At 39.5% G+C, this 11,978-nt stretch overlaps 1 protein-coding gene across 2 annotated transcripts in view; it reads right to left on the bottom strand.

Annotated features, from left to right (window-relative positions):
* Positions 1-11,978, bottom strand: part of RELN (reelin) — a 524,894-nt gene that overhangs the window by 82,423 nt on the left and 430,493 nt on the right. For both annotated transcript variants that reach the window (XM_049641337.1, XM_049641338.1), the window contains exons 32-38: positions 9,388-9,546; positions 9,013-9,201; positions 8,230-8,503; positions 5,602-5,742; positions 5,319-5,496; positions 1,875-1,959; positions 853-1,035 (exon numbers count right to left, since the gene is read on the bottom strand). In XM_049641337.1, coding sequence (XP_049497294.1) covers positions 853-1,035; positions 1,875-1,959; positions 5,319-5,496; positions 5,602-5,742; positions 8,230-8,503; positions 9,013-9,201; positions 9,388-9,546 — 1,209 coding nt within the window. The remainder of the gene's footprint in view (positions 1-852; positions 1,036-1,874; positions 1,960-5,318; positions 5,497-5,601; positions 5,743-8,229; positions 8,504-9,012; positions 9,202-9,387; positions 9,547-11,978) is intronic.

The following is an 11,978-nucleotide window of genomic DNA, read 5'->3' as shown; positions in this document are numbered from 1 at the left end:
CTTTCTTTCTTTCTTTCTTTCTTTCTTTCTTTCTTTCTTTCTTTCTTTCTTTCCACTTTTATTTGGTGATTTTAAAAGATTATTTTCACTGTTCATAATAAGTTACATTTTTCTTTGGTTTATGAGTTATAAAGTAAATATTCAGGTTAAATTTTAGAGACAGCAGTACAGTTTTCTTATCCATTTCTGTGTTACCTCTACAAAGAATCTGCTTAATGTGATATCTCCATGCTTACTCAGGCCATTAAATGCATGATTTGGTAGAGTCTGGTCCTTTATAATCAGCAGTTAATAGAAATATTGGAAGCAATAAAACATTACAAATTTGTAAAATCATTTTCTGTAACCATTTGAAAATGCTATTAAATTATACATTCGCTTTAACTTATCACGGAAGCGAGTGTATGTGATAAGAATATTTTATCTAAGCCACTATCTGCTTGGTGTAAGTCCCTCTGTTTTTGTCATGGTATTTTGCTACAATGTTGTTCTATCTCACTACTGAAATGCCACATTCAGAAGAACTATGTATTCCTAGATGAATTTAGCAAGAATGTAGTTATAGTTGATGAGTGGCTAATGATAATGCTGAATTATTTTTTAAAAACCTTAGCTCTGTAAGAGGCTTTTGCTATATTTACATTAGCAAGAGAACTTATGAGTCAAGTACAAAGAGGTGATAAAGATATATAAAGTTAAATATTCATTGAGACACCTCAAAAAAGAAGCATGCAAAATGTGTGTTATGGACAACTAAACCACTCAGTTGACAAACACTCCCTCCACATCTTAGAAACACACGTTAAAAGGTCACAGTCAGTTTTGATCATAGGAGAACATGGGCATTCTTACCATTATTATAAGGCTGCCAGAGTCTGAATCTTGTAGCGTTGGTTTGGGCAGTATATGGCAAGGGGACATTAATGAAAAGTATGTTTGTTGTTTGAGGGAAGTAAAATTCATCCATTAGGAGCCAAGTGATTCCCCCATTGATGGAGAATTGTAATAGAATAGAGTGAGACCTCTCTGGGGTACCTAAAAAGAAGATACCACAGGCATAAAACATATTGTGATAAAAATGGGGAAGTGGTATGTTCTAAGAGACTATTCTTCAGGCATTGATGCATAAGCTGACCTGTATTTGCATAGAGGCTTTATAGTCCAAATGCTTGGGAGGCAGCTTAAAGCTATGACAGGTGGGGCTTTCTGTATGAATGTACCTCAAAATGCACACCAGATCTTAGATTTTCACATGACAGTATCTCTCTCTTTCTCAGATATGAACACATATCTTTCTATATTTCAGTTAGGAAATATTACATCAGAAAATTTTGATTCTACAGGCATCGCAATTTTACAAAAGGTCAAACGTTTAAATCTTAGGATACAAGCAAAAATCAACTTGAAAGTTTATCATATCCAAATGGCATTATTTGTCGAGAAAATGGTTTAGTTAATATGAAAGGTGATAGTGGCAAAGAGCTGTCTCTTTTGGGTTCACATCTGTCAAAGAAAATCCAAAATTTCCATAAGTTAAAATTTTAAAACATAAAATTCTTACACCTAGGAAGTGGTGGTGGAAAAAAGACTCAGGGACATGATGATAAATTTACCGTAGAACTAGCATGATTACTTACTACACCTATATGAAATTATTGCAAAATCAGTAGTTACCTTACCCTTATATTAAGACGAACTTAGATTATAGAAGCACATTTGTGAATGTTTATTTACTCAAGTTTATGTTAGTTCTTCCATGTAAGAGAATCTATGGGTCTCAAATCCATTTTTTCTTTGTGGGGGAGTAATTGTGCAAGGTAAGAGGGAGTTCTTCTGAAGGGAAATAATGAATTCTACCCATAGAAATAGCTTACCTTTTGCTATAAATCTAAGTGAAAACTGGACATACATAGTATTGGTACAGTCGAGATCTCTTGAAATAAACATCCTCAGTCCTTCCTGAAAACAACAACATATACGTTAAGCAACTTTATTTCATCTGCAAAATTATTTTCCTTTGACTTTTAAACACTTAACTTGTATTAACTAAGTAATAGATACATATAAGTAATGATCAAGAAGCAATGTTTGGTCCAGTTCAAAAGGAAAAATTGATGATTTTCCCTTTCTTGAGGCTCTCATGTCCTATGATTGCATAACACAATTTCATTGTCTCAACTCTAAACCACGCTTTGCTGTGACTTTTATGAAAAGCAGTGCAAAAATGATAGCATTATATAACTACAGGCCTTTTTAAAAAAGTTGCCTCCTTTGACCACAGCATGCCATGAGAGGAGTAATGAGGAATCAGACGGAAATTCTCTGCCAAGTGAGCCTGCTGGAAGTTGGGAATTAATAGGTAACTTTTACAGTGTTCCAAGGAGTCTCAGGAACTTACTACTCCTTTGTGCATGCTGACAGCCCTGGGAGGCTCTCATTCAGGCTGACACAACACCCTCCAGTTGGTCAAGTTAAATAAGGCATAACTAAGCAAGTCCCCATGCTTCGGCTGTAACTGTTCATGCAGAGAAGCCAAAGAAGAAAGAAAGCGATCACATTAGCTTTGGTAATTTTTTCTGCTAATTAACTATTTCTGGTTGCCTGGGATTGACAGCTCCGTAGCTTGTTTTCTCCGTGTGTTTAAAGCACTGCAGTGACAGCCAGGAAAATAGAATTTCTCTATGCACATGTCCTAAGGTACAAATAGGCATTACTATTTAGTTTCTTACTTAGCTATGACTTCTGAATGAAGTGACTCTTTGGCGACATAGGGCTATGTGATACTGAATGGACACTGGATTTCTTAATTATCAACTAACAAACACCCAATGCAATTTTAGCTAGAGAAAGTAAACTCTTCCTCTTTTTCTTAATATTTACTAGAAAGCACAATGCTCAACAACTGAAAAATTTTAAATAGAACTAATTTTGTCATGGCAACCATATTACTGAATGTCTATAACATGCTGGGTTCTGAAATAGACACTTCTTTAAAACACATAAACTTGTAAGGGCAAGAAATTATTATCTTTCTGATGCACAGAAGGAAACTGGTACTCGGAGAAAGTTAACTTGCTCAAGATTGTACAGTTTAAAAGCAGTAGTGGTAGAATTCAAATCCAGATATGTCAGACTATGAAACTTATCTTCCACCCTTTACGGGACACCAGTGTTTGGTTTATTAAATCATCTTTGGCTGTGGGGAGAAGAAAGCCAGATAATGCTAAATTTAGAATTTGAGAATGATTTAATACTGTAATGAAAAAGTAACCGCACGCATACGTATCCCTGAACTTTATAACGCATAGATTCAAGCTTCTAGGATTGAAGGTTGCATTTGAAAATCCTTCTATTCCCAATCTTTGTTTTTCTTTTATCCTAATAACTCACTGCCCTGATCAGTCTGTGGCATCTAATCAATGCCTATTCTTCATGTCTCACTGTCTCTCCTCCCTCCCTCATACTCTGATAAGCACAAAGCCTTGAAGGGTCCTACAGCTTGGTGCCATGTAGAGGTGGAGGTTATGAGGAATGGTGACTTCTTCAACTTGCCATGAAAAAGCTCTGAGGTGGGTAGTTAATAGATCCAGCTAATAAAGATCCCTTACTAACAGTAAGTTAGAAGAATATGATGACTCTGCCCCCTTGATTATGGAATTTAAGGATAAGGTGGTTCCCGTGGGCAAATATAGATCAGCCATAAAATGACCATTTCACGTTGCATCTTGTAGGAAAGACTGTGTAGAAAGTGGGCATGACCTACATGAAAGTATGTTTCACGTTTGCAGTATCAGCTTACAGTTCGGCCCTTGATATTAATTACATGATGGAACTTGTAGGCCCTGCTCCTGTGTATATTCTAGCTCCCATAGATAGGTTTCTTTTCTCATCCTTTTTCTGGATTCATTAATCCATTTGGGCTAAATGTGGGAGTTCTTTGGTATCCAACAAGCTATTTGAATAGCTGATAGTGCTCCTGAATCTATAAACATTAAAGAGGGACTATCATTTCCTTTTTTACGAAAGAATGCCTTTCTAGGTCAAACTGCAGGCTACTGAATGGCACATGCTGAGCCCTCTCTCCATCTTGCAGGGCTGATAGATAATATGTCTAACACGTATAATGCTTGGCTGCTCTTGCATTTGGATGGCTAAAGGGAAAATAGAAAACACCGTGTGTCTTCCTCCTTTATAGGATCTAGGGACCAGGTTAATTCCATTACTTAAAAATTTATCAGGTAAAGATATTTAAATCATGAAAAGTCTCAGGGCTTCCACTTTTTTGGTCTTGTCCCTGTTGCAAACAACAGATGGGAAATGAGCCAGTGGTCATGAGAGCTAATGCCTCAGACAAGACTGAAAACACACAAACATGCACACACACACACACACACACACACACAGAAAAAACAGTAGTTTCCATCCTGAAGGGTCCCACCTCCATTTCTTTGGCCTCTCATAGCTCTTAGGGACTTATAAATCTCTCAAACCCCTAAGGGTTTTTTCTCTCTCAGCCAAGCTTGAAAAGAGTTCGGGATTCAAACAAGGGTGATAAGCAGTATCTAACAGCTATAATTGAAAAAGTTCCAGAGTGTCCAATTTTCTAAGTATTAGGTGTTCATCATTAGGGTTGTACAGAAACCCATGCAGATTATTGTTAAAGATTTCATTTGCACATCTAGATCGGCTGATTTCCCCATGCTGGGAGATGCAATAAAGCATATATTCACACAGGAAGATGTGCCAACCGGTACAGTGCTTCACATAATTGCTTAACGTCTCTCTCACCAGACATCTAGGTTGAAATACAAAAACATACTAACAGTGTCCGAGAATGCTAGGTCACTTGACTCACAAGTTTGGCTTTCTTGAAGTCATGAAAGGGCTCCATTAACAGGAGGAAAAGGGGGGAAAAAGAAAGGAAATGGCAAAGACCTTTTATAAAATCAGTTTCTACAATTCTGCAAGTTATATATTCAATACCACATAAACTACTACATTCTAGAAGTCAAGATTCTAGAAACTGCATATGCATAATTTGTGTGTGTGTGTGTGTGTGTGTGTGTGTGTGTGTGTGTGTATAATTCCAGCAGAAAGTAACAGAGGTCTGATTATCAAAGTAGAGGAAAGATTTTATGCCTAATTAATCCTAAAGAATGATTGTGCTGAACAGAGGAGGAAACATGGTCCGGGCTAGAAGACAACAGCTAGGTATAAAATTATGCATCATCTGAGAAGATTCAGGAACGCATTTGTGTGGAGCAGTGTGTGAGGAAGGAATTCTGGTAGCAGTGTAGAGGAGCAGAATCTTATCTAACCCCTTTAAAGATGAGTGATGTTCCAGATTTGATGGTTTCGCCATTCAGATTCCCCCTCTCCGCACCATACACTTCAGGCCAAAGGTCGGGATGTAGGTTTCCGTTGAAATCATCCTTAAGAATTGAGGGCAGGGGGACCATGGGCACACAGTAGGCTCCCCCAAAGCCCCGGTCACACCTAAGAAAAAAAAGGAGTGGTGGAAAGGCATTCTTTGTCATGAGTTCAAAAGCCATTTTTATTTTTGCAGGGTAAAGAAAGAAAGTGCCAGTTTTATTGACTTACACACAGCGTCCAGCATCGCAAATCCCTCTTCCTGAGCACATCCAGGGGCACCCTGAAGCCAGCACAACATTGTCAATAGCCCAGGAGTCCGCCCCCATGGTGTAGTTGGACTGAATCCACCTGAACCGGGTCCTGGGAGATCTAACCAAAGAAAACACACTTGGTTCGACAAGCAACCCTGACAGTAGGAGAACATTTATTTTAACTCTCCTTTCACTTTGAAGAGCCCTCCTCCCCATTCCAATTTCCTTTACTTCGAAATACTCCCTTCTCATACCAAGTACTGGGTGCCCTTGCCTGCTGAACCCACCAGCAAGAGAGTAGAAGAAAACATGTTTTTTAAATATTTCACCCTTTCTTCCATGCAAGTGTCTCTGAATGCACCTGGGACGGGAAAGTTATTTCAAACTATCGATTTATTCTGTGGTCGAACGGCGTGTCCGATTTTGATTTTTGCTTTCAGGCATTTACTGTCGTTCAGGATGGGAAAAGAGATGAAAGATGATACACATGAGAAAAGTTGGAATCTCATAAAGTTCTTGCCTTGAGGTCCCTGTTCTACTGTCCCTAAACGGTTTCTGAGACACTAAAATGGAAGCCCTGTGGATGTTCTGCCTTCATTTTGGTGCCTGGGGTTCTAGATCCCTAAAGTTGAAGGTGACAATGATGTGAGGCGTTCCCGTATTTTCTTTTATATTTGCAATACGCAACTTGGAATAGACTGTCAGAAGATCACCTTATCTAGAAAGATATGCAGCTTTAACAAACAGCAGTCACAGACCCTCATTTAGGAACAGATCGCACAGAATTTTGTTAGTTATTTGGAATGGGGAACACAGTCTACTTGAAGAACGATTTCAGTAGTAACATTTTAAGGGCTATTGTTTCCCCTACACAAGTACTCCCTCAATGCAACATGGCTGCCAGCATGGTGGCTTGAACAATGTCAAGGCCAACTGGCTTAGGCCCATATACGTGGCCCCTTCATCATCTGACCTCTTCCCTTGTCTTATCTTTCCCTGTTTCTTGCCTCATAATTATACTCCAGCAATACCGAATCCTTGAATTTCCCCATCAGCTCAAGCTTTTTCTGGTCTTTGGGATTTTGTTTTGGCTTACAAAGCATAAATGGCTTTCCACGAACCCTTTTCACCTGGACAAGCTCTACTTGCTTATTCAGTTCACACACTGGCTCCTCCAGGAATCTCTCTCAACTCCCCCAAAACTCACTTAGGTAGTACCCCACTGTGTTTCAATAAAATCCCTATTATCATGGTCACCATTTTATATCATAAACAACTGCTTAGATGTATGTTATCCTAAATAATATATTTGGATCCTGGCGTCGGCTTATTCATTCTGTATCAGTGTTCTAAAACATAACAGATATTCAATAAATGTTTGTGGAATAAAAATAAAGTGAATAAATGAGTTACAGGTAAGCACTTGTTAAAGCTCTGAGGATCCAGAGGAAACCATTTTAGGTTAAACAATGAAATTCTTTGGTTTCCTGAATTTTTTTCCTGCCACTTGGTTGTGCATCTCTGAATCAGAATTGAATCAGCTAAATGGAAACCACTATAAGTATTTGATATAGAGAGAATTTAACACAGGGAACTGGAGGCATAGTTAGTGACAGAGCTGAGAAGCCAACAGGGGTGGGTGAGGAAACCAGAGTTGAGCAAAGTCAGGAGGCCACTACCAGTCCAAGCTGGAGGGGCAGAGGGAGCAGACATGGTTGCTGGTGCCCAGAGGCCAGGGTTACATGGAGGGCTATCTTCAGGGAGCTGGAGCCACTGAAGTTGGCCAAGATGCACTTGACACAGAAAGGGAAGGGGGAGGAATGTCCTGGTTTATCTCTCTTTCTGCTCTGATTATCCTGCCAGTGTCTGCCATTACATCTATCAGGAAGCCAGCCGATGCAGGAAGCTGGCAAATGCAGCCTGCAGAGGCCAACTTGCCTGTCATTCAGAATGTAGTAGTGGCGGGGAGAGGCAGGAATCCAAGGGAAGCAGTCCCAGGATGGCACAATCTCTAACCAGCCACCACAGTGCACACTGGTTCCTAGAAAGATCCCCAAATCACCCAAATGCCTAAACCCCCAAAGTGGAAGCCTGCTGTCAGCCCTCATACAACTCCTGACAGTGATCTGAAATATGCCAGGGAGGGGAAGAAAGATAAAAAACAATAAGAGTGTTCCAAAGGAACCAATTTTTTATTCCTACTGTGGTATTGAGAATGAAAATAAAGAAACTAAGGGTACTCTTCCATATGTATGTGACTTTACATACTGCTTGACGTGAACAAGTATCACTCTGGGGCTATTGGGTAGATACTTATTTTTACAGCAGCACAGAACCCATTTTTACAAGTCAATCTGGTGGGCAGGCTTCATGTTCCCAAGGAAAACTTGAGACCTGTAAAACTTTTGGAACTCATTCACTACATTTAAAGAAAAAAATCTCAACCCATAGCACCTTGTACCTTTACTTGTTTTTCCTCCCCTGGCATACCCCATGCATAATTATCATGAGAGAGTAATAGAATTGCCAAGTAGAATTGCAATTATTTTCAAATTAGGTGACAGGAATCTAAAGTTCTGACATGAAGCCAAACAACAATTCTCACATGGTGGCGAGGGGAAGGTAGACAGTGATTCGCTTCCAGTTCTGGAATCTTTCTGAGGTGTAAACGGAACTTTCTGTGTAGTGCAGACAGCCAATGGTTGGAGGAACACACTCTTCAGTGACGAGATGCCAGTCCCTGCCATTGTTTAGAGAATACTGGAGCTGCACACTGTGGGCGTCGCTGAAGGGCTTGCTACACCCCATGCTCATTTCAAACTGCAAGAAGGTCGATGCTGACACGTGGAAGTCCCAGGTCTCAGCATAACGAGGTTTTCCTACAAAAAAGGAAGAGTTTAATGGTAGCACATAATTGTTCTCTCTTTGCTTATTTGGCATCTGTGCTTGTAATGAACACTTTCAATAGCAAATGAAAACCATGTCTTATCTGAAGTGACTTTTTATCTCCCAATTAACTGTTGTTATTTGGGTTAGCCTAGACTTGGACATATGGCAGGCTGCTAATTTGAAAAGCGTTACCACCTTGAAGAGTCTTACATCTGCAATTCTGCAAATTATGAAACATGGGAATGTCTTCAGATAGAGATGTTTTGCTCTGCTTTCAAGAAACCTTAGATCACACGTGAAGGACAGTTCTAACGCAGGCTGCCATTGAATGCACTGAGTTGTAGTAGAGGTCAATCCAACTCCTTTTGTCCCCAAGGGTCTCCCCCAGCACAGGCAGTTATGTACACAGTTTTGCATTAGACACGCTCCTCTTGGGTTTTAGTTCATTTAGTCCTCTAGTTAATTAAATATTCTCCCCTTATCTGGTGAAAATATATACCTATGTTTTCAGTGAATATCAGAGCAGTATCCATAGAGAGACAGTCAATGCCGACTTGACCTCCTTGTATTCGGTACCAGCTGGCTTGCAAATCTATGGAGCCATCAAATTTGTCCTGAAACCCAGTTTGAGAGCTGTCATTCATTCCTATAAGGACATCATCCAAGGCCCACTGGGCTGAATGCTTGCCTGCAATCAGATGAATAAAGGCACTTAGAGAAGGTTTATTACAGAGCAATATGAATACCTTTATGATTGTGATTTTAAATCATATTGTCTAGAAACTGAGCGCAAATTAAGAAGCATATAGCACAATGCAGCTTTAACTGTGTGCTCTCAATGCTACCAGGAAGGGTGGGGTGAGTAGTAACTTGCCGTGTTGGGGTTGCCACCATCGAAAAGCTGTAGCGAAGGTCTTCGCCTCCCGTGGCAGGTCAATGGAAATGATCTGTGGTTCCAGAAATGACATGAAGTCCAACTCTCGAAGCAAATGCCAGAGTATGCCGTTGTCATTTGAATACTGAACAACAAGCCCTGAGTTAAAAGACATAAATCCAGTTACTTGGACAGCTTTCCCAGAGGCAAAAAAGGCAAGGAACAGTATTTTTTAAATGGCAAGACTGCAGCAGAAACTTCAAATTGCATCTCATAGAATGAGCGCACATTCATCTAACTTCCAAGGAATGAATTAGTAGACCTGAAGGCTCATCAATTCCTTGACAGTTGCTAATGCACCAACTCCCAGGAAATAGAGAGAAAAAAACCCAAAAAACAAAACCATAAGCTTTTTTAAAGACTACTCAGCTCTGTATGGGTGATGAGTAGGTTGGTAAGGGGGTTGTAAAAATCCACTCCAGATCATGTATTTGAATTTTAGATTCTGTCCTGAACATTACCAAGTCTCATATTATTATTATACACTCAGAAGAAATATCTCAATCTCCTCGGCACAAAATCAAGTAGTGTTTTTTTCTGCCGAAGCACAGACAGTAAGTAAGCATGGCCCAATCTGAAATTCTATTCAACAGAAAGATCCTTTTACTGGCACTTCATACTTTGTCAGACTTTAGTTACTGAAGCTGAAATGAAGTCATTTACTAAATAGCAAAGCAGAAAATTCACTCCTCTCCAATGTTAGTTCTGTCTTCCTTTCTGGGTCACCCTTCCCCTCTTCACCCACCCCATCTACCCAACACCACTTCACCTGTTGCCAAAGTGACATGATTTATGGACCTGTTCATTAAAGTTACGGACAACATGTGCTGCCCCTGCTACCTCTTCTGGAAACTTTTCTATTTTAAAAGAGGACATGGGGAAAGGGTAAGGTTGGATGCAAAAAAAAAAAAAAAAATTGCTAATGATGAAATGGCAGGAATCAACAGGGTATCTATCTATCTATCTATCTATCCATCCATCCGTCTATCCATCCATCCATCTATTGTTATTGATGGAAAGGGCAGATGGCTTTCCTGCATTTATCTAATTGTCTATCCCATAACTGTTCCTAAGACTGCATATTTTTAATTATGATGGGGGATACCAAAGTACTTTCTGGGTATTCATAGAAATTATGTTTGGTAAAGTTGTATTTGTTATACTAATTTTGTAATACCTTAATCTTTTTGGAAAGTTTTAAAGTTTACTTATTTTGAGAGAGAATGCACACACACATGTGCATGAGTGGGGGAGGGGCAGAAAGAGAGAGAGGGAGAGAGAGAATCCAAGTAGGCTCTGCATCGTCAATGCAGAGCCCGATGTGGGGATTGAACCCACGAATTGTGTGAACTGAGACAAAACCAAGAGTTGGACACTTAACAGACTGAGCCACCCAGGAGCCCTAGAAAATTTTAAATCATTAATGGTACATACAATAACTTTTTAATTTCTACATTATTGACTGATAGGAATTTCTTAATCCTTTTATCATGCTGAACAACTAAGAGTTTACTAAAACTAAGTTTCAGGAACTATTAGGATAAAATATAGAACCAGAAGAAAGCCTTTTAAGGTTAATTGATTGCACATGGATTTATTGTCACCACATCTGACAAGGAATGATGCCAGGAACAACAATGACTAATATGCAAAAAATGAGAAATCTCGGGAAAATTAATCTTACCATATTTAAAATAGGTATCATCATTTTTAATGAGAGCATAAAAATAGCACAAAGAAGAGGAAATCTTTGGGGAGAGAGCGTGATGCATACAGGTGTAGTTAGATTGGCAGTTAGAGCTTCAGTGGGTGGCTGTAGATGCATGTATTGGAGGAAGAGAGTCAACTAAAGTTCATGAAGAAAATGGCAGGTAGTCTGTTTCTGGTCTTTATTCTAGTTAAATTGAGGAATGGCTGACAAAACTCTAGCCCCTAACCCTTGATGTTTACTCAAAATATGTCCTATTGGCTTTTAATGTGATTTTGGGTGAAAGAGCGGACACTTCAAAATTTAGATTTTCTTGTGGTTATTAATTTGTGTTGACAGGGTTTACATTTAATTAGGTGAGAGAGAGAGGGAGAGAGAGAATAATTTAGGCAGTCATCTATCTGGGGGGGGGGGTGGTGACCTATTCAGAAGGTAGATTACAGTACCAGAAAAGAAGCATCATGAGAATAAAATCTCACTGGCTGGTCCTTTCTAATACCCTCTACTCAAAGTATGGTCTCAGGACCAGCACCTGTATCAGCTGGGAACAGGCTTTACCTGTGGTGGTTTAAAACATGTCCACAAATTCTTTGACACTCTTCCCTTCAAAGAGTGGAGCTTAATTCTCCTTTTTTTGTGTGTGTGTGCCATTGGACTTAGTAACTTACATGTGATAAGCAGAATATGGTAGGAATGACAGTGTCTGACTTTTGACACTAGGCCATAAAAAGCATTGTGCTTTCTTCCTTGCTCTCTCATGGATCTCTTGCTCTGAGGAAAGCTAGCTGACGGGTAATAGGGGGCACTCAAACAGCCAAGGGAC

This window comes from Panthera uncia, chromosome A2 (assembly GCF_023721935.1).
Source record: "Panthera uncia isolate 11264 chromosome A2, Puncia_PCG_1.0, whole genome shotgun sequence".
Classification (NCBI taxonomy): domain Eukaryota; kingdom Metazoa; phylum Chordata; class Mammalia; order Carnivora; family Felidae; genus Panthera; species Panthera uncia.
Note: the sequence above shows the minus strand (reverse complement) of the source record. Positions and strands in the feature narration are given on the sequence as shown.